Below are 25776 nucleotides of genomic sequence, written 5' to 3'. Positions count from 1 at the left end.
AGGACAAATTAATGCTAATACTAAAAAGTAACCTGGCACAGACACAAAAGCAACATGAACATAATTTTCCACCGCCAATTTTGTTGGAGATCGTATCACTTACTTCCTTGAAGTGGACATGTAGCGAACCGGCTGAAGTTTATGGCCTGTCCTGATCTGTGCACTCCTTTGTTAGGGAAGGGAGAAACTGACCTTTATTCAGGCTGAAGATGGTTAACGGGCTTTCAGGACATGAATGGACAGCATGCCCTTCCTTTTGACAATTCCAAATAAGTCTCAAGGAGTTTGTTTACAAGATGGCAGCTGCTCCTCCACTTGCTCTGGGGATGCCATTTTTTTTTTAGAGTTGTTAATAATTCCAGCCCTGTTAAAGATCATTTGACCCTTCCCCGCCAGCTGTCTGATTCAGACAGATTTCACCTTCTTGTTATGCTGTCTTCACATCTCACACAGGCCTCTTATCGATAACAAGAAGCCAGCACAGCATTGAGGTAAAAGGTCATAGTAAACCGCTCAGCAGAAAAAAGCGTGGACAATCTGGTTTTACGTCAGACTTAGAATACATGTGCTGTATATGACAATTCAGAATCAATGCTCATATTCACGGTCAAGGACTCAACACCTGTATTAACAAAATGTTTTCTTTTATTGCCATGCGCAAAGAAACCTACTTTTTCTATAGGCTTCTCAATATCCACTGAGGCCTAGTCATCTCAGTTCTCTTTGCCTCCATATGTTCAACATGTAAACATCAGACTTCAGGATTTAGCTTGTTTGGACTTCAAGAGGCCTCTAAGTACTTAAACCTTGATATTTAAAAAAAAAAAAATAAAATTTCAAAACAAACAAAAAAAATGTGTCGACTGTAGTCCATGCTTTAGTTGGTTTTCTTCAGATGATCAATGAGCTGTATTAAAAGGCCTTGCTCTTGAAACACAACCAAACCAGAACTGCCCTTTGTTCCATGTTAGTAGGCATCCATCCTGTACTCAACAAGTCAGAGGTCTATGGAAATACAGGCGTTAATCCAGTATTACATGTCATGTTGTCCTTCCCTGGTAGCCTCCTGTCATTGAATGTGTGCATGTTAATTACTGCGTCCGTTTTCACCATGACTGGGGCCTGAGGTTTGTGTTTGATCCGCCGCTGGCAGGTGAGCGATAAGCGGAGTTCATCAGCCATAGTGCTACAGAAGGATCGCTACAGGATGCAAAGAGTAAGAATATCATTACTTCTGCTATTTCAGATATTGGCTTTCTCTCTGTTGACTGTGGTCACTGTCAAAGCACAAAATGACAAACCTTACTGCTTGCACATTTGGATGTATAGTGAAGCCACCACCTTAATATGTTATTGAGAGTCTATTCAAAAGATGGAGGGAGCACTTTATTCATCAGTAAAACCTGGTTTGACACTGTCTGAACAGGTCTCAACTTGGCTCATGCTTCCACATCAGGGCACTTCTGCAACCAGTGTCATTGTGTTCAAAACTCTGATTGCGTTCAGATTCCCATTTACATTCTAGCTTTTATGCTTAATTAATTCTAAACTCAGTAAGAACATTTACAGTAACTATGGTACGCTGTAATCGTCAAACCTTATAATAAGCTCTTATGATGTGGGTCTTGTTCTTCATCCTCCATATTCTATACTGTGCTCTCGCTCTCTGAGAGTCTTAGAACAAGCAATGTGTAATCCATTTAGGAAAACTGGGAATAAATGACTTTGCTAATGGAGGTATCAGATTTGGCATTTTGCTGTTCATTGATGACTTGTAATATACCATCAACAACATAGCATCTTAGGCCAGGAAAATGTGGATGGCCAAGGAAGACAAAAGCAGAAAATACTGACCACAGGGGGGGATACTGTGACCAATAAAATATATTACTTGGAACAATGGGCTAAGGATGCATTTCCTCTGGAGATCACTAATTATTCCATCCCAAAGAGCCAATATATTTCCAAAGGTGGGTAATGAGTAGATATCCTTTATACTATATAAATACTGTACATAAACAAAGAGAGAGAGAGAGGGCATGAGGGAAAGCAAATATCTTTTGAAACTATAATACTTGCCTGTTCACGTTCTGCTGTTTTACGAAGCTTATATATAAATTCTCCGATGGCCACAACCACTGAAAGAACCAGGCCTCCTGCTAGCACAATAAAAATTCCTCCAACATTTTGGATGCCTAGAGCACTGGCCTCTTTACCCTCCTCCTCAGGGCAGCCACCACCGCGCCACCACTTCTCCTTCATCATATGCAGCTTGTCTTCCTCCTGTAGCTGAAGAATAGCTAACGTGATCCTATCGCGATAGGGCGAGCCTGGAGGGTGAACGGGCCACGTGTCAGTTCATAGAGGACTGTACATCCTTCATACATCATTTCACACACATTCCACACCTTACTCAGCATGCAACGTACGGCACAGACTTTTTGACTTATACGGCTAAACGTAATTAACGTGGACCCCCATCTGTGGCACATATGCTAAGTGGCTTATCTGTAAGCTGTTTACAAAGTGCATTATTGTCACTCACCCATGGGAGTTCCAATTCCATAGCCTTTAGAATCAATTAGCCCTCCGATCTGGGTCAGGTTGCAGTTCCGTTGTATAATATATTCAATGGCAGTCGACTCCATTAGCAGAGCATAATCAGCAGTGAGGACACGCTGGATCCCTTCCTCTTTATTTTTAACTATCGCCGAAGGCTTGCTGCTCATGAAAGCCCACATTTTTTCAAAGGTGGAAATCTTGGATTTCTGAAACAAAAGCAAGGTCAATGACACACTATGTAGTGTTTTCGAGGCTTGAAAACCCATGGCAATTAGGTCTGTTTTGAGTAGAGGAGCCAGGAGCTGCATTCACGTGCCTTGGGGAGAGGAAGAGCAACACCTAGTAGCCAGACATAGGTTCCACGTTAGCCGAGTTCTGGAGGGAGCCATGGTTGGTGGTTTCTGGCCGAGGGGATATAACATAAGTGAAGACCCCAGTTGTGATTGCCACAACTCCTCAGAGGAGAAAACTGTCGGGCCCCAAAATACAATCAAATAAAAGTGCTAAGCCTGTCTACTCTGCAGACAAACAGTGGGGTAGATTTTCAAAGGGTTATGCGCGTAACCCCGAAAACCTGCTCCTGTGCGCGCCGAGCCTATTTTGCATAGGCTCGGTGGTGCATGCAAGCTCCGGGACTCGTGTATGTCCCGGGGCTTTGAAAAAGGGGCGGGGGCGTGGCGCCGGTCCGGGGGCGGGACCGAGGTCTCCGGTACAGCGACTGTGCCAGTTTTGGCGTGCCGGCCAGTTGCCGGCGCGCACAAGATACACCTGCCAGAGGCAGGAGTAAAAATTGAAACAAGGTAGGGGGGGATTTAGGTAGGGCTGGGGGGTGGGTTAGATAGAGGAAGGGAGGGGAAGGTGGGGGGGATTGGAAGAAAAGTTCCCTCCACGACCGCTCCGATTTCGGAGCGGCCTTGGAGGGAACGGGGAAAGCCACTGGGGCTCCCCTAGGGCTTGGCGCACACAAGGTACATTTGTGCGCCGCGGGGTACATTTGTGCGCCGGGTAGCGCGCACAAATGTACCCCGTGTGCGCTTCTTTTAAAATCTACCCCAGTGGGTTCATCCAAATATCATGGCTAATTCCTAAGACAGACTTGTACAGCCTTCTTCCTGCTGAAATCTCTGCTAATGAGAGAAACTGTGACTGCAGAAAAGGCAAGAAGAAGGAGAAGTCTGCTGCCGGAGGCAAGGGATGAGATGACCTTTCCACCCCTCCCCCCAAGGCACAGATCAAATCAGCGAGAGGGCCAAGGGGGTCCCCCGTGAAGTCTGGAATGCTGCAGACGGGGGAAAGCAGGGGTCAGAGGTCCCAGAGAAGTGGCAGAAAGCGTGTCAGTGACATTTCTAGGAGACTGGCAACCTACGTTACCCCAGTGTTTGCCCCCTGGAGAAATGGGAGATGGCTGAATAGTGGGGGTCTGTGTGTAACGCATTCTTTGGCACCCTAAGCAAACCTTGGAAACCTCGAGTGCCTCCCTCCCAGCCCTCACCACACACAATTAAGAATTATACTTTTAAAATAACAGATTTCACATTAAAAAGGACCTTCTTCGTCTTCTCTGGTAGAAATATCACAACTACCTGCATATTATTTTTACATGCACCGCTGTGCTGCCAATCAGAAAACCCTGCCAAAAAGACACTCAGAACCCATATGGTATTAAGCCTATTGTAAACTGCGTTCAATGTGAGCTTGGGCCTCCAAAATCCATGAGTAAACTGAATTACAATTACGATATCATAGGGATGTGCATTTGTTACATCTGTGTGCGTACCTTGCTGACATTCTAGTACACGTGAAAAAATGGATATTATATGCATAACTCATTATTAAAAATACATGTATAATATCCATTGTTTTACATGTACTAGAAAGCCGGCGAGGTACGCATGTACCCGCTGAAACAGAAGAAATGAATGCACATACCTACAATATATTAAACCTCCCATACCAAAACAGCATTAACTTCCAACACTCAAACAGTAACAATTCTACCTATAAAGAGGCAACACTGTAAATATTACACCAGGTTCTAAACACCAATACTCCTATTAGAAAAATAGAACAAGCTAAATCGCTACACAGAAACTGCATGCCAGAAGAGCATCTCACCTCAGAACACATGCAGAGAGCAGATGGACCCTCACCAAATACAGAATAATGTGACTATAAAGTATAAATAGAAATGTGCCTTCAAAAACTGAACTGGAAACCACAAGAAGCCAGACTCTGTATACAGTGCAACAATGGGAAAAAAAAGAAATACCATCATTCTTCATAAAACAACAATGAAATTAAGAAATATAACACATTAAATATAATAGTAAAACTATAGAATATATTTAAGAATAAATATTTAAAAACAGCTGATGTACATAACATCATTCAATAATTAAGCTAAATGTTTTTTTAAAAGTTCTCAAAAACCCATAAAATATTTCAAAACAATAGGATCATTTTTGTTGGGCCTACTGTAAAAGTTCTGTTTCAATTAAAATTCAGAAGTTAACAGAAGAAATGGATTGGCTTCATCGGTGTCCGATATCTGCTGATATCAACAGCCACCTTCAAGGCTTGACTTTCCCTTAGGGAGTTATTGATTATCCCTGGACTACATCTGAGGCAATTTTTAAAGGCTTTTATCCTAGGTATAATGGCCGGACTGAAAACTGCCCTGCTCAGATGCAGCTGAAATGATTCTCGAGGTCCCACAGTATGAGTGCTTTTAGCCGCATTTCAAATAGGCGGTCCTGCCGGGGAGGAAAGCAGCATGTGTGCGTGTGCTAATTTACCTGCACAAATATCAGGTGCAGAGCATGTGGACATTTGATAATTTTTAAAGATAAATATTGGAACTTCCCCTCTTTATGCATGTAAAGAAACTGTGCAAAGCATGGCTTTTTACTACTTCATATGATTATTTTATTTTCTGCTTTTTCAGATTCTTTACGGCCTATGAAACTGTTTTGCACTATTGTTATTATTGAGGTTGCCTCCTGGGATGATTATTGTTGTAGACTTCATGTACTATTTTTCATATCGGTTCCATGACGTGTTGTGCTCTACCTGTATATTTTTTATGTCTTGGTTTTTATATTTTTTATTTGATTTTATTTACTGTATGCTATGCTTTGTATTTTATGCAATTTTATTTACTGTAACACCACTTAGAGCCTCCTTTGGATGCGTGATTAATCAATGTAAGGTATAAGTTAAAAACATGAGAAACATGCAAGAAACAAGGGTGCTATTAAGGTTTCATAACACGGGGGCATAGATATCCTTCCAGTTTACTTCCATGACAAGCTGGATGCATTAAGAACCCATGACTTTGCCTCAGGCAGACCCAGCTGCTCACTTCCAACCCAAGGCTAAACTGCTGCATTCTACATTATTAACACAAGAGTCACATATTTAGTGTCCTACTTTAAACAAAAAAAGAAAAGAAAGGAATTTCTCCTGTTTTGAGTCTATGGGGGGGGAAATCTTTTGAAAAGAGCGACAGGCAGACACTCTGTGCCTTTAGGATGCGCTGTGATACAGGATGTGAGCTGGGATATAAATGAGCCCTGGCTGTGAAGAACCATAAGTCACAAGGCAACGAAATCCGTTCCCGTGAATACACATCCCATGAACTTAAAGGCAAGCTTTGATTGATAATTGCACTAATAACTGAAGAACATGGATTCGTTTTTGCTAAATTTATTTATACAGTAAGAGGATCCAGGGGGCAGGGATTAGGAAGGGTGGGGGTGGAGGGTAGGGGGTGGGAGTTGGCTGCCGACCAAACGTTTTACTTTGCTTTTGGTTTTGTTTTTTAAATTTTATTTATTGTTGGAATTTTTTTTTTTTTTATTGATGCAAAAAGAACCCCAAGCCCCACAAAAAAAAAACAAAACAAAAAAAAAAAAAATCCAAAACAAAAAATGTCAGTGCGTTCCCCTACCCAGGGCTGGTAAGGCAAGAGATCACACTGACCACTGCCGTCATTCCACGCCAACAGTTCCTCAGTGACCTAATTCTCAGGGGGAAAACACCCGAGCAGACACCGTGACTGACAAACTATTCTTTCAGTGACTTTTCCAACAGAACATCTCTCCTGCACAGAAAGCGCATGCCTAGGCTCTGCACTAAGAGCTTCATCAAATGGGAGTTTTAAGTTAGCAGAAACATCCTGATATTCTATCGGGCGTAACATTCAGCATTCATTTCCCTGTCTGAGCTATACAAAAAAAGCAATTCTGCTTAGAAGCATATTTCTGATTTTATTAAAAATGTAAAACTCAGAATACCTTGTTGCTTTTGTTTGTCTACCACGTGTGATGGATTACTGTCAAAAGAGAAGGCACGGTTTCTTCATCTATACCTATAAAGCAGCCTTCTTAGTCCTCTCTCTAAATCTCTCCTCATGGCGTAGCGCTATTCCATCCACCTTTACACTGAGCACAGTCAAGGATGGTTTGGGAGTGCATATTCAAATGGTGGATTAACATTTCCCCACTAACCATCCATGGAAGAATTCCTTGGAGAAAATTCATAGTGAATCCTGTTGCCTGCCTCAGCCAAAATATCATCCAGCAGTCTGACTGACAAGTGTGACAGATGTGCTGGTGTGGGCAGGGTGCCAAGCGTCGGAGCCCTGGGATATTGTTTCTAGCAAAAGGCAGTCAGCCCCTATATGAACCTCTCTGCTCTAATTGCCATCCGTGAAACTTAATCTTATCTTACTCAGCTACCACTGGGAGCTGTCCCCCGCCAAAATGATACACCGTCAGGTATCCTGCTCAAACTTCAAGCAAGAGGAATTTATTTTTCCTTCAAAATGCCGATTAAATCCTTTTAGGAATGATGACAAATAGAATTTCAGAAGAATGCATAGTGACATTGTAAATGATGGCAGATAACGATCAAAATGGCCTATTTGGTCTGTCCAGTTGGTTTCAGACAGGTATAAGAAATAATCTGTTGGATGACCACTTATGCACATATGTTATAGAGTTGTGGCAAGCTGTGGTAGATCATGGTTTGTTATGGCAGTCTGCAATCTGCAACTCTGACTCACCAAACCCATGGGACTGTGTGTGATGAGTGAGACAGTACATTTATTACAGGGGTGACTGGACCGGTTCTGATTTAAAGGAAGGTAATGGAGTCTCTGCTGCTGTGTTTTCTAGAAAAACAGGACCAGATTGTTGTCTAATTTGACTGGATTCCCTTGACATATCAGATTTCAAAAGATTTCAACCAGCAACGATATGAAATATGACAATATCTGTCATTCTATTTGACCATTGTAAATGAAGACCTGATTGCCACCGTCCTTTAATTACAAAGTTCCTACTCTAGTCTACCATTGACCCTATCCAATGTTCACACTCCGTATCTTTACTCTTCAAATCCAGGCTGATGATAATAATTTAAACTTTTATAATCATGTCTCATTCATAAAGGGCTGTAATTTGCTACAGAATTTTAATTCTGACAAGACAAGAGCCTTGGGGATGAAAAGCATGTTTTTATTAACAGATGAAGCTTCAAGAAAGCTTACAATGGGGAAAGAGGAACAGAAGAAATGTTATTTCCCCATCTTACTAAAGCTGGCCGAAATCTGTATTAGTAAATAATTTCAGGCCAGTCCTCTCTTCAGACCAGGGCAGGCAGATATCGGGGCAACCTATAGCCCCCCCTTGATAAAGTTAAACCCAGGCTGTACATCAGCCTCATTTCCAGGGGAAAAAAAAAAAAAAGCTGCAGATAAGTTAATTTGCTCAGTGATTTCCTCCTCCTATTTTTGCAGTATAGTTCATTTTTCAAAGGCTTGTTTGCAGTTTTCTAATTAATCATATCTTCTAAGAAGAGCAAACATAGAAAGCTCTTTGCCTTGTCAAAGAATGCATTTTCCCCGAGTCCTTTGTACAACTTATTTAATTTGAAGAAGCAAACGGATGTGGTTTGGCTTTTCTCAGCTTGGGAGTTTAATTAAATAGCGTGCCATCACATCTAATTTTGTAATGCTAAAACACTGAATGCATAATTCACTCTGCTACAACAGAGGCCACGAGAGCAGATCCGGCTTGTGTGTTTTATCTTTAGTGCTTGCCTGCTCGCTTCTCTTTGTCCTGGGAAATGCCTTGTGTCAGGTTTGAAGTACTAATACAGGGAGGGAATCAGGAATTGTTAGCTCCCTAGCCCGAGTCAGAGATGACATAATTATTGATTTTGCTGGCCTGTCGAGCAGAGCGCTGGCTGCCATATTGGTCCTGGATCAAACCTGGGCTCTTGGCAGCTCTTGGCAGCACCAACGTGAGAGCTGCCCTACAATGTTGTTGTGTGAGAGCCATCGTGACTGCCCAGGGCCTCTTCTTCAGACTCAGGCTTTCCTGTAAGGTAATGCTGAGGGAATCACTTTCTGCAGCTTTTCTCTTTTGCTTCTTCAAAACAGGCTCAGACCTCACAGCATTCAGAATGTTTCTTCCACTCACTTCCCCTCTCCTCTCACAATCCTTGTGAAGAAATCCGAAAGCCAAAGGATGTGCTTTAGATTTATCCGCCTTGAATGCGCGAAATAGAAATAGTTTAAATAAAATAAATAAATACAATAAATAAAATTTATTGAAAATCCAAAGTTAATTTTTCAAGTGTCTTTTAATTTTCCCCCCAAACCACTAGGGGAAATGCAACAGATGGCCCCAGATGGATGTGGGGAAAGTCCAAGCGGAAGCAGAGCGACGTTCACCTCTGAAATCTGTGTGTGTACGAGTACCGTCCCCAGGGATGAAATCAGACTTACAACTGAAAGGAAGGGGACAGATTTCATCCAGATTCATCATGTGACGGTAACCAAGCTGCTGGCTTCTCGTGCACTTATCTGGCCCTTTCCAGTCATTTGCACTACTGTAAAGATTCATAAATATTTTATAAAAGCTCCGCAAGATTCCCTTCTGTATCCTGGCCTGCTTCAGAAATTGACAATCCTGATCAAAGCGAAGAGATGCCACATTACAAATGTCAACACGATCTGAAACTCCCTGGGGATTGAACTACCAGCCGATTGTAATTTATTTTTTACTTATGGCATCTTCCCAATAAATCTTCTGGGGTAATTAACTAAGTACACCACCCACTTTAGATAACAAGTTGTGAGGAGTTCGGGGATGCAAAGCAAAGCCGCTCTGGAGCAACCTGAAGCAGCACAATGCAACGTATGGCATTAGGGGCAGGGTAGGGAGGTATCCCAGAGTCATACATGACCTATGTTCTACAGCACTATGTGGACACTTATAAATAACAGTGGCATTACTGATTTACTTGGAAAAAAAACAACCGTAGCTATGAATAGATCAATCTACCCGCTCCTCCTACTTTGATTACAATCCTGGAATATGATCACCTGTATTAAAGAGGCAGAAAAAAAAATGCAAAATACACTGAGCTAAGAAACAGACATCAACTGACATTCCAATATGCATGCGGCCTGTACATTATTCATATAAACACAGAACATGATGGCAGAGAAGGCCCATCTAGTGTGCACAATTAGCTTCTGGTTGCATTGCCATAGGGAACAAACATGTTAAGCCCAGGCTGCTCTCACCTTGAAGAAGGTCATGGTGGCCCCGTTCAGTATAGTTCCATATTCCTGTTTTTGTTTGCTTGGCCAGGTCGTCGGCTGAGTCAATGGGGGATTCCATTCTCTCCACTGTCAAGAAGGCAGCGAGGTTAGCAGTGTACGAAGAAATAATGATGAGGGTGAAAAACCACCAGATGCCCCCGATGATCCTTGTAGACAGGGCTTTGGGCATCAGTTCAGATCCTGCAATGGAAATGTTTATTTATTTTTTTTTTTTCATGAAACTTTTAGAACTGACAATGAGCAGGGGGTCCAGGAGCCTGGGATTCCTTGCCACTTGTGATACCTTTTAGTGAACCTACATAAGAATTAGCTAAAGAGGATAATTCAAGACCACCTAGCTCCCTGCTGGTACAGATGTGAAGAAAGGGGGCCCATGTGGTACCAAAAACTCACTTCTGTCATCACCTTTGTGAAGAATGGGTTCATTAAAAAGGATTTTACCCTGCACAAAGCAGATGAGAAAACCAACTTCATGAAGAACAACTGCAATGTCATCACCCTCAATACGGAAAACTGGAAATGTTTACCAATTAGTTTAAGAAGCTGCGGGTGAGAAGGCAGATATATGTGTTGTTTATATTATATATGTATGTGATAATATATATATGTGATGATATATATATATATGTGTTTATATTATATATATGTGATAATATATATATGTGATGATATATATATGTGTGTGTTGTTTATATTATATATATGTGATAATATATATATGTGATATATATATATGTGTTGTTTATATTATATATATGTGATAATATATATATGTGATATTATATATATGTGATATTATATATATATGTGTTGTTTATATTATATATATGCGATATTATATATATGTGATATTATATATATATGTGTTGTTTATATTATATATATGTGTTTATATTATATATATGTGATATTATATATATGCGATATTATATATATATGTGTTGTTTATATTATATATATGTGATAATATATATATGTGATATTATATATATATGTGTTGTTTATATTATATATATGTGATAATATATATATGTGATATTATATATATGTGATATTATATATATATGTGTTGTTTATATTATATATATGTGATAATATATATATGTGATATTATATATATATGTGTTGTTTATATTATATATATGTGATAATATATATATGTGATATTATATATATGCGATATTATATATATATGTGTTGTTTATATTATATATATGTGTTTATATTATATATATGTGATATTATATATATGTGATATTATATATATGCGATATTATATATATATGTGTTGTTTATATTATATATATGTGTTTATATTATATATATGTGATATTATATATATGCGATATTATATATATATGTGTTCTTTATATGATATATATGTGATATTATATATATGTGATAGGGATGTGCAGAGAAAACATTTTCATTTTCATTATTCGGTTCATTTTCAGGAAGTTTTTTCCACGAATTTCAGTTTGTGGATTCTTTGATTGATTTTCATTTGTGAGAAAAAAACAAATCAAACAATTAAAAAAAAACAAGAACCCCAAAATGGCCAAAAAACTAAAATAAGGCCTCCTGGGGCCTCCCGCCTGCAAAGATGCCGGGACCAGGATCCCCCCGGACCCCACTTAATCAGTCCGGTGAGGATCCGCTGGCTTTGGCCTAAGCCCAGGCCGAAGCCTCAGCCTTCTGTAGGTCAAGGACATGGTAGCTCGCCACAACCTCAGCCTAATCCAAGCTGAGGCTTCGGCCTGATCTGGAGGCTGGGTCCTGGTGCCGGGGCCTTGGCCCGGACCCAGGCCCGACACAGGTCCAGGCCAAGGTCCTGATACCGGTGACTGGGCCTAGGCCCGGAAGCCAGGTCCTGAGGCCGGTGACTGGGCCTAGGCCCGGAAGCCAGGTCCTGAGGCCGGTGACTGGGCCTAGGCCCGGAAGCCAGGTCCTGAGGCCGGTGACTGGGCCTAGGCCCGGAAGCCAGGTCCTGAGGCCGGTGACTGGGCCTAGGCCCGGAAGCCAGGTTCTGACACCGGTGACTGGGCCTAGGCCGGGGCATGGACCCAGGCCCATCGCCAAGGCTCGATGCCTCAGCCTGGACCTAGGCTGACGCTGCAAACCTGATCTGGAGACCTCGGTCACACATCAAAATGGGGCCATTCATGGGGATGAATACGCTGGAGTTAATTCACTCTGGCATGACCCCAGAGGGTGCCGTCATTTGGCAGTGAAGAGCCGAAGAAAGAAGACATCGGATGGGGCAGCTCCCAGGGTCTGGACACCAAGGCCTAGGCCTGACCCTGGGCTGAGGACCAGGCATTGGGACCCAGCCTCCTGGCCGAGGCCCTGGTGTTGGGCCTGGGTCCGGGCCAAGGCCCCAGCAACAGGCTTTGGCCTCCAGGTCAAGTTGCGGCATCGGGCCCGGGCCTCGAGACCCAGCCTGCGACAGAACCTGACGGATCAGGTCGGTTCTTATTTATTTACTTTAAAAATTTTTGAGGGCCTCGGCCGAGACCCTGGCATTGCGGTCAGGCCTAGGCCGCGGTCCCTGCTTTGGGCTTCGGCCTATGCCCGAATGCGATGCCGGTGCCTTGGCTTAAGCCGGGGCCTCGCCTTGGGCATAGGATGAGGCCGAAAGCAGGGACCACGGCCTATGCCCTAGGCAAGGCCCCGGCTTCCAGTCTAGAACTAGGCCCGATGCATTTTTTAAAACCAAATGAATGAATTTAGCTTTATTCGTCGTGTGTTGCAGTTTTGTATAAATGAAATGCACATCCCTAGTAGACGACAGAAATGTTACTGTTTCCTGCATGGCTGCAGGGTACGGCTGATTCCTATAAACCACTGCCAATCTTTGGAATGCCAATTAGAGACAATATTGAACTTTCTTTTTATTTTGACTTGGTAGCTCCCTCCTGTTCCCTTGGGCGGTTGAATTAGAACCAGATCTGGAATCCGGGCACCATACGCCTTCATTTGCAAAATTAAGTGTAAAGCTGGATTCTAAACTTTCTTTGGAAAATTAAATATCCTCACTGGACAGACTCGTTCTTTTATCTCCGCCATTTATGTCGTACCAGATCTTTATTAGCAAAAAAAAAAGAGCTTAGCACATGCAATGACCTTCAGCTGTATTGATTACTGTAACTTAGAATGCACCACAGTAGCACTGAAACGCATTCAACTGATTCAAAACGCTGCCGCTAAACTGCTGTTTGGTAAGAAGGATTTCAATCACGTCTCTCCACAGCATAAAGAGTTGCATTGGTTACCTGTTTCATTCCCAGTCCATTTTAAAAATATTAGCCCTAGCGTTTAAGTTGCCTCTGAAGTGGGGCACCTGGGCACGCATCAGACTTGTTAATACCGTATCCGCCAGCGTGGCTGCTTCCCTCTTCACAGCTGGAGTTGCTTGCAGTACCCTAGCCAGCTGTTAGACTGCAGACTACTCAACAATCTTCCTTCTCTTTGGAAGAAATTGCCATTGTTTATAAAGCAGAAGTCTAATTATCTGAAATTCCAGAAGGGTTTGAAAGCACTGTTTTTCACTCAGGCTTTTAACTGAGATTATTTTACTGCTCTTGCTTTTCTTTTTGTGCAGAAATTAAGTTGTATCCATTTTACTGTGTTATTTTTTATTTTATTTTCATTGATTGTTTATGCATATTATTTATTTGCTTATATTATGATTTAATTATAAACTACTTTGATGTAATATTTAATGGAAAGTAATATATTAAGTTTGTAAATAAACTCAAACATACCCATGGTTTTGCTATTATTTATAACCCTTAGCAATTCCTCAGCCAGGAGTCCATGCACTGGATCTCCCTTCAGAACCCTGAAATCATGGCTCTGAAGTCCGGCCACTAGGTTTTGACATTGCACGATGAGTGGGACTCCCTCCAACCAGGGGTGGGAATGCTCCCTTCCCAGAATCCCTGGTCCTAGCTGAAGACCGAAAGCCACAAGTTGCACCCAGGTGTGCAGTTCTGCCACAGGGCCAGCCCCAGTATACACAGACTTCTGAAGCATTTACAAAGCTTTCACCTCTTTCTGACTTTGAATATTCTGCACAGAGAAAGCTTACTAATTCTAATATTTAACTAATGGCTGACTGAATCACTTTTTTAAAATCAGTTTTTGTTTCACATGTAATAGTCTTTTAAAGAGCTGACTTGATGAAGGAAGCTGCAGGCTGTACAACCCTTCTTAGGGCGACAGGAAAGGGTGCGGATGAGTGAGCAGAAAGGCAGTTTATCAGCCACCCAAAAATGCACAGACACAAACTTGTGACATCATCACAAGATTATTCTCCAGGAAGGTCCTCGACCTGGAACTTAAGATCTGAGAGTCCTAGAAGCATTCACTGGAGAGAGAGAAGGACTCTGAGGTCACTATCCCTTCAGTGTGGTTTTGGAGCCCTAAGAAACAAAATCTCCAGGGACTCGGGATGTGTAGGAATGGAATTTCATGTCAGATTTGGTCACCGGTGAAGTTTCAATAGATCTGAATCAATTTCTCTTTTTCAGGCTAAGGTTACCTGGTCTACTCTTTTACTGCTAATTTGAACTGGGCCATGTGTTGTGAAAGATTTTAAAATAACGTGTTTCCCTCAAAGTTGAAATAACATCAGACATCTAAACCTGTGGCTAATTAAATCTCCTGCAACATTAAAGAGTTTCTGTGAATCATTAACAGACCCGTTTATAATGTCTGCACAGGCTGCTTATGGTAATGACCTTAACCTTAGATGCCGCTTGTTATTCACAAGTTAGAGAAATAAGGCAGCAGCTGCGTACATGAACATTAAAGGATGGTAAAGGACACAGAAAGGTAGTGGGGGGGGGGGGGGGGGGGGCGGGGAAAGGCGCGCAAGCCCCGGAGAGAGAGTGGGTGGGGAGGAGATGAACATTCATCGCATCTCCGCGGGATCTTCGTCACGCTCACAAGGCCTCGCCGCGCCTCAGAACAGAGCGATAACGTGCGACAGTGGCCACCTCTGCAGGTCCCCTCTCTCCTCCACCCCTGCCCAGAAGCTGGGATATTCTGGGGGCCATTCACCCTCCCCCCCGGGGGGGCTTGGGCTGGCACAAAAAAGCCAGCACAACCAATCCATTAAATATCGCTCTTATTTGGCTGTACTTTGGTCATCTTTAAATAAAAAGATATAAAAAGAGGTCTCTGTTCTGCCTACGTCACCCGCGAGCAAAGGCACCGATAAGTCTAACGTGTCCCGGGAGCAGACATTTTGTTTTTCTGATTATTTTATTTTCTTTGCTTTTTTCTTTTTGTTTATTTAAAATGACCCCCCCTCTCCTCCCCCCACGCACCCCTCCCACTTTCCTCCTGATTCCCCAATCCCCAAACCAAAGACGGTGTCAGCGGACCTAGGCGGGCGCCACATCTAATTTCTTCTGTACAAAACGCCACCGGCCTGGCTGGCGCCATTTTGTGCCGCAGAACGCAGAACGTCGCAGGCAGACGAAGGCGGGCGTCCTCGTTAATCGCAGCGGCACGATGTAAAAGAAGAAACCACGGTGCCCGTGGGAGGGGGGGGGGAGGGGAGCAGGAGCAACCGGGGGTAGCTTCCAGCCCCATCAAGAACCTCAACATGGCAGGAGGGTCGGGGGGGACGGGGAAAGTCAGGAGCAGGGCCCAGGACTTTAAAACCAAAGGAATTAAATCAAAATGTTGTTTTGAGAACAAATTGAATCAAAGCAGGAAAGCGTTGTTCCCGTTTCATTGGAAATGAATGCACATCCCTACCAGGAGTCCCGTTTCTCAAGGATGTGAACGCACAGGGGCAGCCCTTGGCGACTGAGATGGCGCCTGTCCCAGACCGGCTTCAAACTCCAGCAGGTCAACACCAAGGCAACTGGACTGTACCTCTAAGTGAGGGACACGAGACTGGAGGGGGCAGGGATCGTCTGTCCTTTCACACAGGGGTGGGGAGAGCCAGGCGGCAAGGGGAGATTAATCTCAGTTTGCAGACTTTGTCAACGCCACTAAAACTACAGGAGAGACTCACTCTATTATGCCGGGGAATAATGTAAAGCACTGAAGTGGTGAATTCCATTTGTGTGCCTATGAGTCGCTGTGTGGAGAGCCAGAGGAAAGGCAGCGGGGGTCTCTTCTGCTCTACCGTGCAGGAACTCCGGAGATAAAAGTCACTCTGCAACCATTTAAGACCTTAGGGCTACGTAACGCTATATTAGGGCTTCCTCCGTTGTTATTCATTCACTTACTGTACAGCAAAAATATATATCATAGAGACATAGAAATGGCGGTAGAAAAGGACCGACGGTCCATCCAGTCTGCCCAGCAAGCTTCCCATGGTAGCATCTGCCGCGCCGTGCAGGCTACCCCCATGTATCAGTCAGCGCTGCTTGACGGGCTTTGCTTATGGTCTTGGCCGTAGAACAGTCCTGTTTTTTCCTTACGTCTGAGGATCAGTACCCCAGACACTAAAAGTCAGGGCTCACGGTGGTTGTCTCTGAATCCAATTTCTCTTTCCTTGCCCCCCCCCCATCGAAGCAGAGAGTGGCGCTGCAGTGGCATCAAAAGCCCTTCAATTTCTGAGCAGTAGAACCGCCGCGCTCGCCTTGCTTGTTCGCAGCTCGGGCACCTGTGACAGGTCCTGTGTTAACACCGGGGCTTCCACAGGGCAAGCGGCTAGTGTGTGCCACAAGCCCGGTGAAAGACGTTCTCTTCTGAAACGTTGCGGCGTCGGGTGGAAGACGGTTTCTCTGAAAGATCTTGGACACTCAGCACGCTTGAGCCTGAAGAACACAGTAGAGCACGCTTCCCGGAATACCTGAGCGCTCGCATAAGCGCAAAATTTAATTCTATCATTTAAATGCTGCAAAAACAATTATTCAAAAAAAAAAAAACCCTTACTCACATGGTAAATGACCAAAGATTATAAATTCAGCACATTTTAAGGGATTTTGAAGCATTCACATGCTGCCAACCCAGTGCTATGTGATGGTCTTTTACATATTTATCATTTAAGTATCTTTTTCCCACTATCACAGTGGATAAGTGAGATCTTTATTAGCAGTTGCATTAAAGGCATCAATGCATATTGGTTAAGGGTACAAATCTCCATGCCTTCTTCTAAGAGAAGTAACCACCATACCTGCAAGTTACCTCCCTGCACTCATCTCATTTCCATCTGCGAGCCTTTAGAGATCTCTTCTTCACCACCTCCTCCGGAAGGGAATTCCAGGCATCCACCACCCTCTCCGTGAAGAAATATTTCCTGATGTTGGTTTTGATTCATCCCCCTTGGAGTTTCATTTCGTGACCCCTAGTTCTATTGTTTTCTTTCCAATGGAAAAGGTTTGACGTTTGCTCATCATTAAAACCTTTCAGGTATCTGAAGGGCTGTATCAGATCTCCCCTGCACCTCCTCTCTTCCAGGGTCTACATATTCACATCCTTCAGTCTCTCCTTATTGGGTTTCTGATACTGATCCCACACCATTCTGGTCGCCCTTCTCTGGACCACCTCCATCCTGTCTCTGTCCCTTTTGAGATAAGGACTCCAGAACTGAACACAGTACTCCAGGTGAGGCCTCACCAAGGACCTGTATAAGGGCATCATCACCTCCTTTTTCTTACTGGTTATTCCTCTCTCAACACAGCCCAGCCTTCTTCTGGCTTTAGCTATCACCTTGTCACATTACTTCACCATCTTCAGATCGCCAGACACAATCACTCCTAGGTCCCTCTCCCAGGCCGTGCACATTAGCCGTTCACCTCTCATCATATAAAGCTCTTTTGTATTACCGCACCCCAGATGCATGGCTCTGCACTTCTTGGTATTGAATCCCAGCTGCCAAGACTTCGTCCACTCTTCAAGCTTTCTTAATCACTTTTCATTCCCTCTCTCTCTACCTTTCTACCATCTAAGATAAAGGTGGGCAACTCCAGTCCTCAGGGGCCCCTAGCCGGTTGGGTTTTCAGGAAATCTCTAATTAATAATCATGAGATAAATTTGCATGCACACTGCCTCAACGCACAACTATTTCAAGCATATTCATTCATGTTATCCTGAAAACTCGACTGGTTTGGGGACCTTGAGGACAGGAGTTGCACGGTCCGATCTAGGATGAATTTTGGTTGTTTATATATTTTTTTCCTAGGAACTGATTTTAGGCTATGCCTGCCTGCTGCTTAATGAACTCTTCTCCTAAACGACTCACCCAAGCCTTTGCTTTCCTTTTTTTATTTTGTTTCTTTTGTTCACCAGTAGGACAATTTTGAGCAGAATCGGAGACTAAAATCATCATTCCAGACGACACCAATTTGTTTATCTGCATTACAAAGGACGATGTCATACTGTTGTTCTTTTTCAGGATGGTGATAACACATGCATTATGAATTTTACAATAAAAAAATAACTTTTCAACTACAGTACATCAGAGAAAGCAGACTGCAATATATTTAGATCATGGGTTGTGCGTTCTAAAATAAGAAGCCCCCGAGTATTTCTATAGTGTTTTATCTACGCCCTCCCTATACAGTATATTCCACTTACAAGGAAATCTTTTCACTGTCCCCAGTTGTGTTTTCAGAACACTGCAATTATGCCACAGAAAGCTTTTTTTTTCTCTTTATTTTGTCGATATCTAACAGCCGTCAATTGCGCTAGACGAAACACTTACAGCGTCACCCCCCCAACAACCCTCCCCGGTCCCCCTCTGCTACACAAGAGGGGGCACAGTGGCCTGCGACGGAGTCAACTAGCCCTGGCCTAGGAGATGGAATAATGGCTTCTCAGGGGTGAAGCCGGCGGAGGCCCCGGCGCTTCCAGAACACCCTCCCAGTCGCAAGAAGATGAAAGTTCCTTTGTGTTGACAAGCACTTCTGTAATTGTTCGAGACAAAAAAATTCCCATTTCCAGAGCTGACGCTTCCTCCTGTGACAGCGCTCAATGACAGAGTCGCCTCCTCCACCGGCCCTGCTGCCAGGTGACAGCCGCATTTATCTTCCTGTAATATTTGCCTCTCTGACAAGGAGGCAGCGCCTTATCTTGTTTCTGTCAAACACCAACAAAGCTGCAGGGGGGGGGGGGGGAAGAGACGGGGAGGGAGCGAGAAAGGCAGAGGGTTACCTTGTTGCATGAGAGCTCCCACCGCGAACCAGAAGCTGTTCAGCAGGGTGAAGTTGTTCTCCACCACGTCGGAGCCCGGGTTGCACGGGTGGGCGTCGTACCACTCGTAAGGGCTGAACCTGTTTTATTGGAAACGAAACAAAGCGTCAAAAAAAAAAAAAACTGTGCCGGACAGCACGGAACTGACCCCTGATATCTGCCCCCCCTCTGAGCACCCGCCCCGCCAGATCCCGCCACAAACCGAGACTGCATGAGTGGGATGCTCGGCAGAAGCGCGCAAGAACAATATAGCGGAGCTAGATCTTGACAGGCACCACAGGGTTAAAAGAGAGGGGGGGGGGGGGGAGGGAGGGTTGAGGTGCATCATCCACAGGAACCTGCTGGGGTGCCTCACATATGCAGCTTCGTTCCAACAGGGGTCACGCATCCTAGCGCTCTCAGACTTTCCTGGCCTGATGGTTCTGGTTCTCCTCTTGATTGGCTCCTTGTACTGTGCCTGGTCACTCGCTGTTCCAGTGCACGGTTCCTCACCTGCCTCATGATATCTGAGCCCCCAGCTCGGGTCCCTTCCATCCCCATGTGCCTTCATAGTCCTGGGTACCTGCATCTCTTCTCCACTTTACCTGGTTTCAATCCCTCACCAGAAAGGCACAGGTGTTTTAAGAAGAAAAATAAAATGTATATTCTCAACTAACTTTTGACTATTTTTGGAATATTATGTTTCTTTAATTTACTGAGCCAACAGAACATAGGCAGTGTGGGGCAGATATTAAAAAAAAAAAAAAAAAGCAGAGGTCCGAAATGTAGGCCTCTTAATTAGGTTCCTAAGTTTTCAGCTGAAAATTCACCTAAGTAGAGGAGCCTAAAGGTTAGGGCTGCTATTTATTTGCCTGGTTCTGAAAATCAGTGCTAAGCTCCTCTCTCCCTGCCCTAACTCCGCCCCCATAGCCACTAGGAGCCCAAGTTTAGGCACTCAGGCCTAGTTCAGTTTTCAAAAGGGCCAATTTATGAGCCTAACTCCAAACGTTAGGGGGCCTAAACTCTTTGAAAACAGGCCCCTGTATAAAGTACATGTGGACTTCAGAATAGGTTTCAAAGCAGACTTACGTGCCTTAAGTCCGCTTTAAAAATTAAGGGGTAAGCACGGATGCTTGCGCAGCAGACACAAGCACATCTACGCCTGGGAGCAGGTGACAAGTTCACACACACATTCAGTTTTAGAGAGTGCATGCACAAATAGCTTCCCATCTCTAGCTCCTCCCCCCAGGGGATGCACAAATAGCTTCCCATCTCTAGCTCCTCCCCCAGGGATGCACAAATAGCTTCCCATCTCTAGCTCCACCCCCGGGGATGCACAAATAGCTTCCCACCTCTAGCTCCTCCCCCAGGGATGCACAAATAGCTTCCCATCTCTAGCTCCTCCCCCGGGGATGCACAAATAGCTTCCCATCTCTAGCTCCTCCCCCGGGGATGCACAAATAGCTTCCCATCTCTAGCTCCTCCCCCAGGGATGCACAAATAGCTTCCCATCTCTAGCTCCTCCCCCAGGGATGCATAAATAGCTTCCCATCTCTAGCTCCTCCCCCAGGGATGCATAAATAGTTTCCCATCTCTAGCTCCTCCCCCAGGGATGCATAAATAGCTTCCCATCTCTAGCTCCTCCCCCAGGGATGCATAAATAGCTTCCCATCTCTAGCTCCTCCCCCAGGGATGCATAAATAGTTTCCCATCTCTAGCTCCTCCCCCAGGGATGCATAAATAGTTTCCCATCTCTAGCTCCTCCCCCAGGGATGCATACATGGCCATATTTTTGTTAACCTGGAAACCAGATCTGTTCAGGGATGCCCCAAGGGCCAGAGCTGAGATCTACTAATGTAGTTCTCTTTTCCTTCCAGTGCTGGGCAAATGGCGGTGGCAGATTTGTTCCCTTTATGACTTCTATATGAATCTTCTTCTTTTCTTACTCCAGCCTGGGTCCATGAGTGTGGATTTCATGTATATATATATATATATATATATATATATATATATATGCGCACTATGCCATACTTAACCTCCCCCAAACAGACTGATTTTCAAACCCAGCCATCCTGGCTCCCGAATGAGTCCCTCATTCACAAGGAAACCAAATATGCAAATTATCCAAGGTCTTAGAGAAATGTCTGCAGTCTCCCTCTTGCATGTTCTCCATGGATATCCTTATACGCAGACCTGTGCAGGAGTCACAGGGACCAGACTGGAGAAGCACTGAAGTTCACAAGGCCAGGGGTGCACCTAAGCTCTCTCCCTCCATCCTCACAAAATGGGGAAAACCCCTTTGGTATCATCTGCTCCACGGTGAGCAGGAGGAGGAACCTGCAGCTGTCAATGATTCTCCCTGATACGTCGCCACCGCGTAGGAGCAGGGCGTGCAAACGAAATGCGAAATGCAATGAAATGCTCACCTTGAATTTAAGTTTCTAAACAAAATGAAACGAAAAACTCCACAACATTCCCCCCCCCTCCCCCCCATTGACTTTTGTTTGAGAAAGTCCATGAAAAATAAACCGTGAGAAGCAAAGTCCTCCTGAACCTTCCCCCCTCCACCTATGGATCTCTTCCGTGTGGCTTCCCGCCCTGCAGGTTCCCAGGTGGAAAATGGTGCCGGCTGCAGGACTCGCTGCACCGCGATCCAACCGGGAGCTGGCGGGGCAGGAGCGGCGAGGGATCCCCCCCTGCTCCCCCATAGAAGAGGTCATTTATTTTTGCTTTTATTTTTGGTTTTTTAAATTTGATGTTTAGTTTGCTCCAGCAAATGAAGTAAACAAAAATTCGAATTAACACCCCCCACCAAAAAAAAAAAAAGCAACAAAATGAAATGAATTTTCTTCCGTGCACATCCCTCCATATTGGTGCCATAATCTTACTCACAAGTGGTCTGCACAGGCCGAGAAGCCTGAACTGTTAATTCAGGCAGTGATGCTCACTGCACTGTTCGGCAGGGCTAAAAATGTTAACATTTGTAAACCCAATTATTCACACCTTATTTTTCTCATAAAGACTGAATTAAACAAGAAACACAACTTGTTTAATGAATGCCTCTGGTCTGGACATATTAATTAGTGCCATCTCTCTTTGCTCTCCCCTAAAATCCCTTTTTGTCCTGGAACTTCCCTACTCTGTAATTAAAGCATAAAACCCAGCAGGAAGCAGTGTCTTAGGAGCATGGGCCTCGGAGGGATCCGGGATAGGACCTGATATGGGCAAGGCTTTGCAGTCCCTACCCTCTCCCCACTGCAGGCACCAGACGGGACTGACTTGCTCTGGAGCGCCTTACTTATTGCCTCAAGTCAAAGTTGATGCCACGCGTTTCTGAAAATTAAAAAAAAAAAAGAAAGCCCACTCCAAGGTGAAGATGTTTTTGCTTCCAATCCACATAATCACGCTCTGCACGTTGCTTTTTGCCTCATTTTTTAACTTTCCAAAAGAAATTATGTAGAATTAAGGGTCAACAAATAAGCTGTAGCTGAGACCTTTTTATTGGACTAACTCAATACATGTGTGACGCGCTCTGCAGATTTATCCTCTCTTCTTCAGGTGAGTGCAGTTGCACTGGGTTTAAATAGCACTGAGTTAGTTAGGTCTGAGGCTTCCTGCGTGTGCTAGTGCAGCTCAATAGAGGGAGGGAGCACCCACAGAGCTCATGAGACAGCTGGAAAGGGCCTACATCTAATAGGGAGCTGCACACAAACCAGTTTCCTTTCAGTTTATTTTTTTCATTTCCTTTTTTGTATTTGTGTTTTGGTTTCTTAAGAGGTCAATTTTCATAACTTATTCGGCTAAAGTCAGATGGATACTCAATGAACTAAATATCACGTTGAATGTCCTCGAATAAAGTTTGGCTACATGCACCTAGGTAACTTTTAAATCTAACTGGTTATATTAATATAGTCAGGTATGCAGGGATTCCAAGTGAAAAAAAACCCCAAAAGAAGTGAACTTTCCAGTCCAATCCCTACTGAAACAAATGCCCACCCTGCACTTCCCAAAAGAGTTTCAAATCGGTGTGGGCCTATAGGCCTCAAAAGCCTCACTCAGCCCTCCCCACCTGCATGCAAAAGATTAATAAAGATTTCTTCCTGAACAGCTTCCTTTGTCTGTGTCTTGCACTCCTGATTCCTGTAAAGCATTTCAAAGGTTACATTCACCTCCCCCTCCTGAAAAAAATGCATTGCAGAATCATTGGGCCTTCAATTACCTCTCTGGAGGGGCAAGCTGTCTTGTGAAAGACATTTGAGTTTGTTAGTGTTTAACTGGCAGAAGTGCAAATCCCTGTTATTAGAGCCCTCTGTGGGCAACAAATAATCTTCAGTCCTTTGACCTGCGCATGGCCGCGCTCATTAAAACGGAGAAGCTGTCCCGGGGCTGGAGGGTCTGCGGCACCGGCTCCGCTAGACAGATTATCCGAGCTGGGCCATTTGCTTGGCTTTTAATGCTTTACAGTCCCTTTGGGGCCAAGTCCAACGGATTTAGCAGCACATTTATAAGCAGGACGAGTCTGATTAAAAACCCAGCAACAGACAACATCCAAGCCCAGCCGCTCTGCTCCAACAGCCCCTCAGTCAGTTTCAAGTGGCACTGACCTACGACTGTGGCTCCCAGTGGCCTCTGGTGGGTAGATCTGAACTCTCGGCTTTTTTGAGTTAAGACTGCCGTCTCTCCTGGGCTTGCAATAAATACAGGAAGTAAATAAATAGATGGAACTTTGAGGCATTATGGCTACCAAGACCATACATTTCCAGGAACTCAGGATGCTATAAATACAAATCTATTTTGCTGCTGTTTGTATTTCTCCCTCTGTGTCTTCTCCAGCCTCCGTACAGGATGATTTTGTAATTGCACTGTGTAAGATCAAAGCCTGTGGGTCAATGTCTGCGCGTAGCTACTTCTGTGACTTGCCAGCCCTCAGCCGGGCACTCCGCTCTCATTGTAGGCCTTTTCGCACACTGCTGCTGCAGAATGAAAGTGTTCTTCCTGGGGGGGACCTCAGGACATTTGTTCACATCATGCAAGACCGGGAGCGGGCATGCAGGTCCTTGAGGGCTCCCTATCTCATGCATATTGATTAGGGGGTATCCTGAGGGGGACACTGGGGGAGTGCAGATCCTAGCCCTGATTTAGACAATGAACATTCTGTTTTCTGAGAATATCTGTTCCAGAAGAAAGGCAGTCTGATCGCTGTTTTCCATGTCCCCTCTTCAGTAAACAAACATAAAAATAGTGAGGCCCCCCCCCCCCCCAACAATACTAAAATGGATGTATCACAGAGCAGTCACACATTATACCTGATGATTATTTACTACAGATATATTAAAACCCCTCACACTTTAGGAGTCACCAGACCCAGTGTCAACAGCTTGCATTTAAAAGAAAGAAACTATTTTGTTTGGCACGATGAAGTGTATTTTGTGTGCTTATTAACATTATCCTAAAGCATCAGTGGCAGAACTGGGATTTAAATTCCAGGAGGTCTTAGTTTTCTGCTTTGGGCAAGTGAAGGTAGATAAGGAGCACTCATTCTTTCCCCGCTGGGGCCTTCCTCCAGCTGGGAGTTTCAGAATCTGACGCTGGGAGGAGATCCCCATCTACCTTGGCCTTGTTGTTCACACCCCGCTACCCTGTCGCCCAATCAGAAAACTCTCTTGGACCAGGAAGAGACATCAATGCGCCGTTTCGCTCATCCAGCATCAATTAACGACAGAAAATATTAAATGTACTGCATACTCTGTTGGTCGCATTTAACGGCGTTTACTAATGATATATTTCAGTGATTAATTACGGTGACAATGATCCCAGGACGTAGTGCAGCAGGTAAGAGATATGCCAATCATGAGACACTGTAGGATCTAGCGTGGTGATAAATGCATAAATACAAAATAAAGGGTAGTAACAACTCAGCAGAGCACGCTGCACAATGCCACGTGACACGTCAGTAAGCAGAAGTCATGGTTCCCATAGAGAGAGGCTTCCTGCTGCCTTACCCACCAAGCCTCGTCAGGAGATGCTATGCAAAGGCGAAAGCCACAAAAGCCAAGAGAATTCTCACATCAAGCTAAAGCAAAGTGAGACAGACAGACAGACGGACATGAAACAGCCTTACCTGGCAATGACGAACAGCACACAGCTGACTCCCAGGTAAGCCAGGAAAATGTACATCCAGATGTCGGGGGACAAAGGGTTCAGGAAGGAGAAGACGCCTGGGTTGGTCCCATTGGGCTTCCTGTAGAGGATGCTGATGCCCAGGGTCATGAAGGGTTTGGAAAAATCGATGGCTTTCTCCCGAACATGGGTGATGGTCAGGGGGGCAACCGCCAGGTCCGCTTTCTGAAGAACACCCGGAAAACATAAAGAAGAGAAAAAAAAAACATAAAAGAGATGGCAGGGTAGGCAAATGAGCATCCAGAGCGGCCGGGAAATGT

The 25776-nt window shown here is 44.3% G+C and overlaps 1 protein-coding gene across 1 annotated transcript in view; it reads right to left on the bottom strand.

Annotated features, from left to right (window-relative positions):
- Positions 1-627: 627 nt before the first annotated feature.
- The window catches only part of GRIK3 (glutamate ionotropic receptor kainate type subunit 3), a 214374-nt gene continuing 189225 nt past the window's right edge, over positions 628-25776 (bottom strand). Inside the window, 7 exon segments of the mRNA XM_029620012.1 lie at positions 628-1200; positions 2080-2330; positions 2546-2768; positions 10160-10204; positions 10206-10378; positions 19319-19437; positions 25458-25681. Of these exon segments, the coding sequence (XP_029475872.1) occupies positions 1006-1200; positions 2080-2330; positions 2546-2768; positions 10160-10204; positions 10206-10378; positions 19319-19437; positions 25458-25681 (1230 nt within the window). The 3' untranslated portion in view covers positions 628-1005.

Source organism: Rhinatrema bivittatum, chromosome 11 (assembly GCF_901001135.1).
Source record: "Rhinatrema bivittatum chromosome 11, aRhiBiv1.1, whole genome shotgun sequence".
Classification (NCBI taxonomy): domain Eukaryota; kingdom Metazoa; phylum Chordata; class Amphibia; order Gymnophiona; family Rhinatrematidae; genus Rhinatrema; species Rhinatrema bivittatum.
The sequence above is the reverse complement of the archived record's forward strand: the minus strand, read 5'-3'. Positions and strand labels throughout refer to the sequence as shown.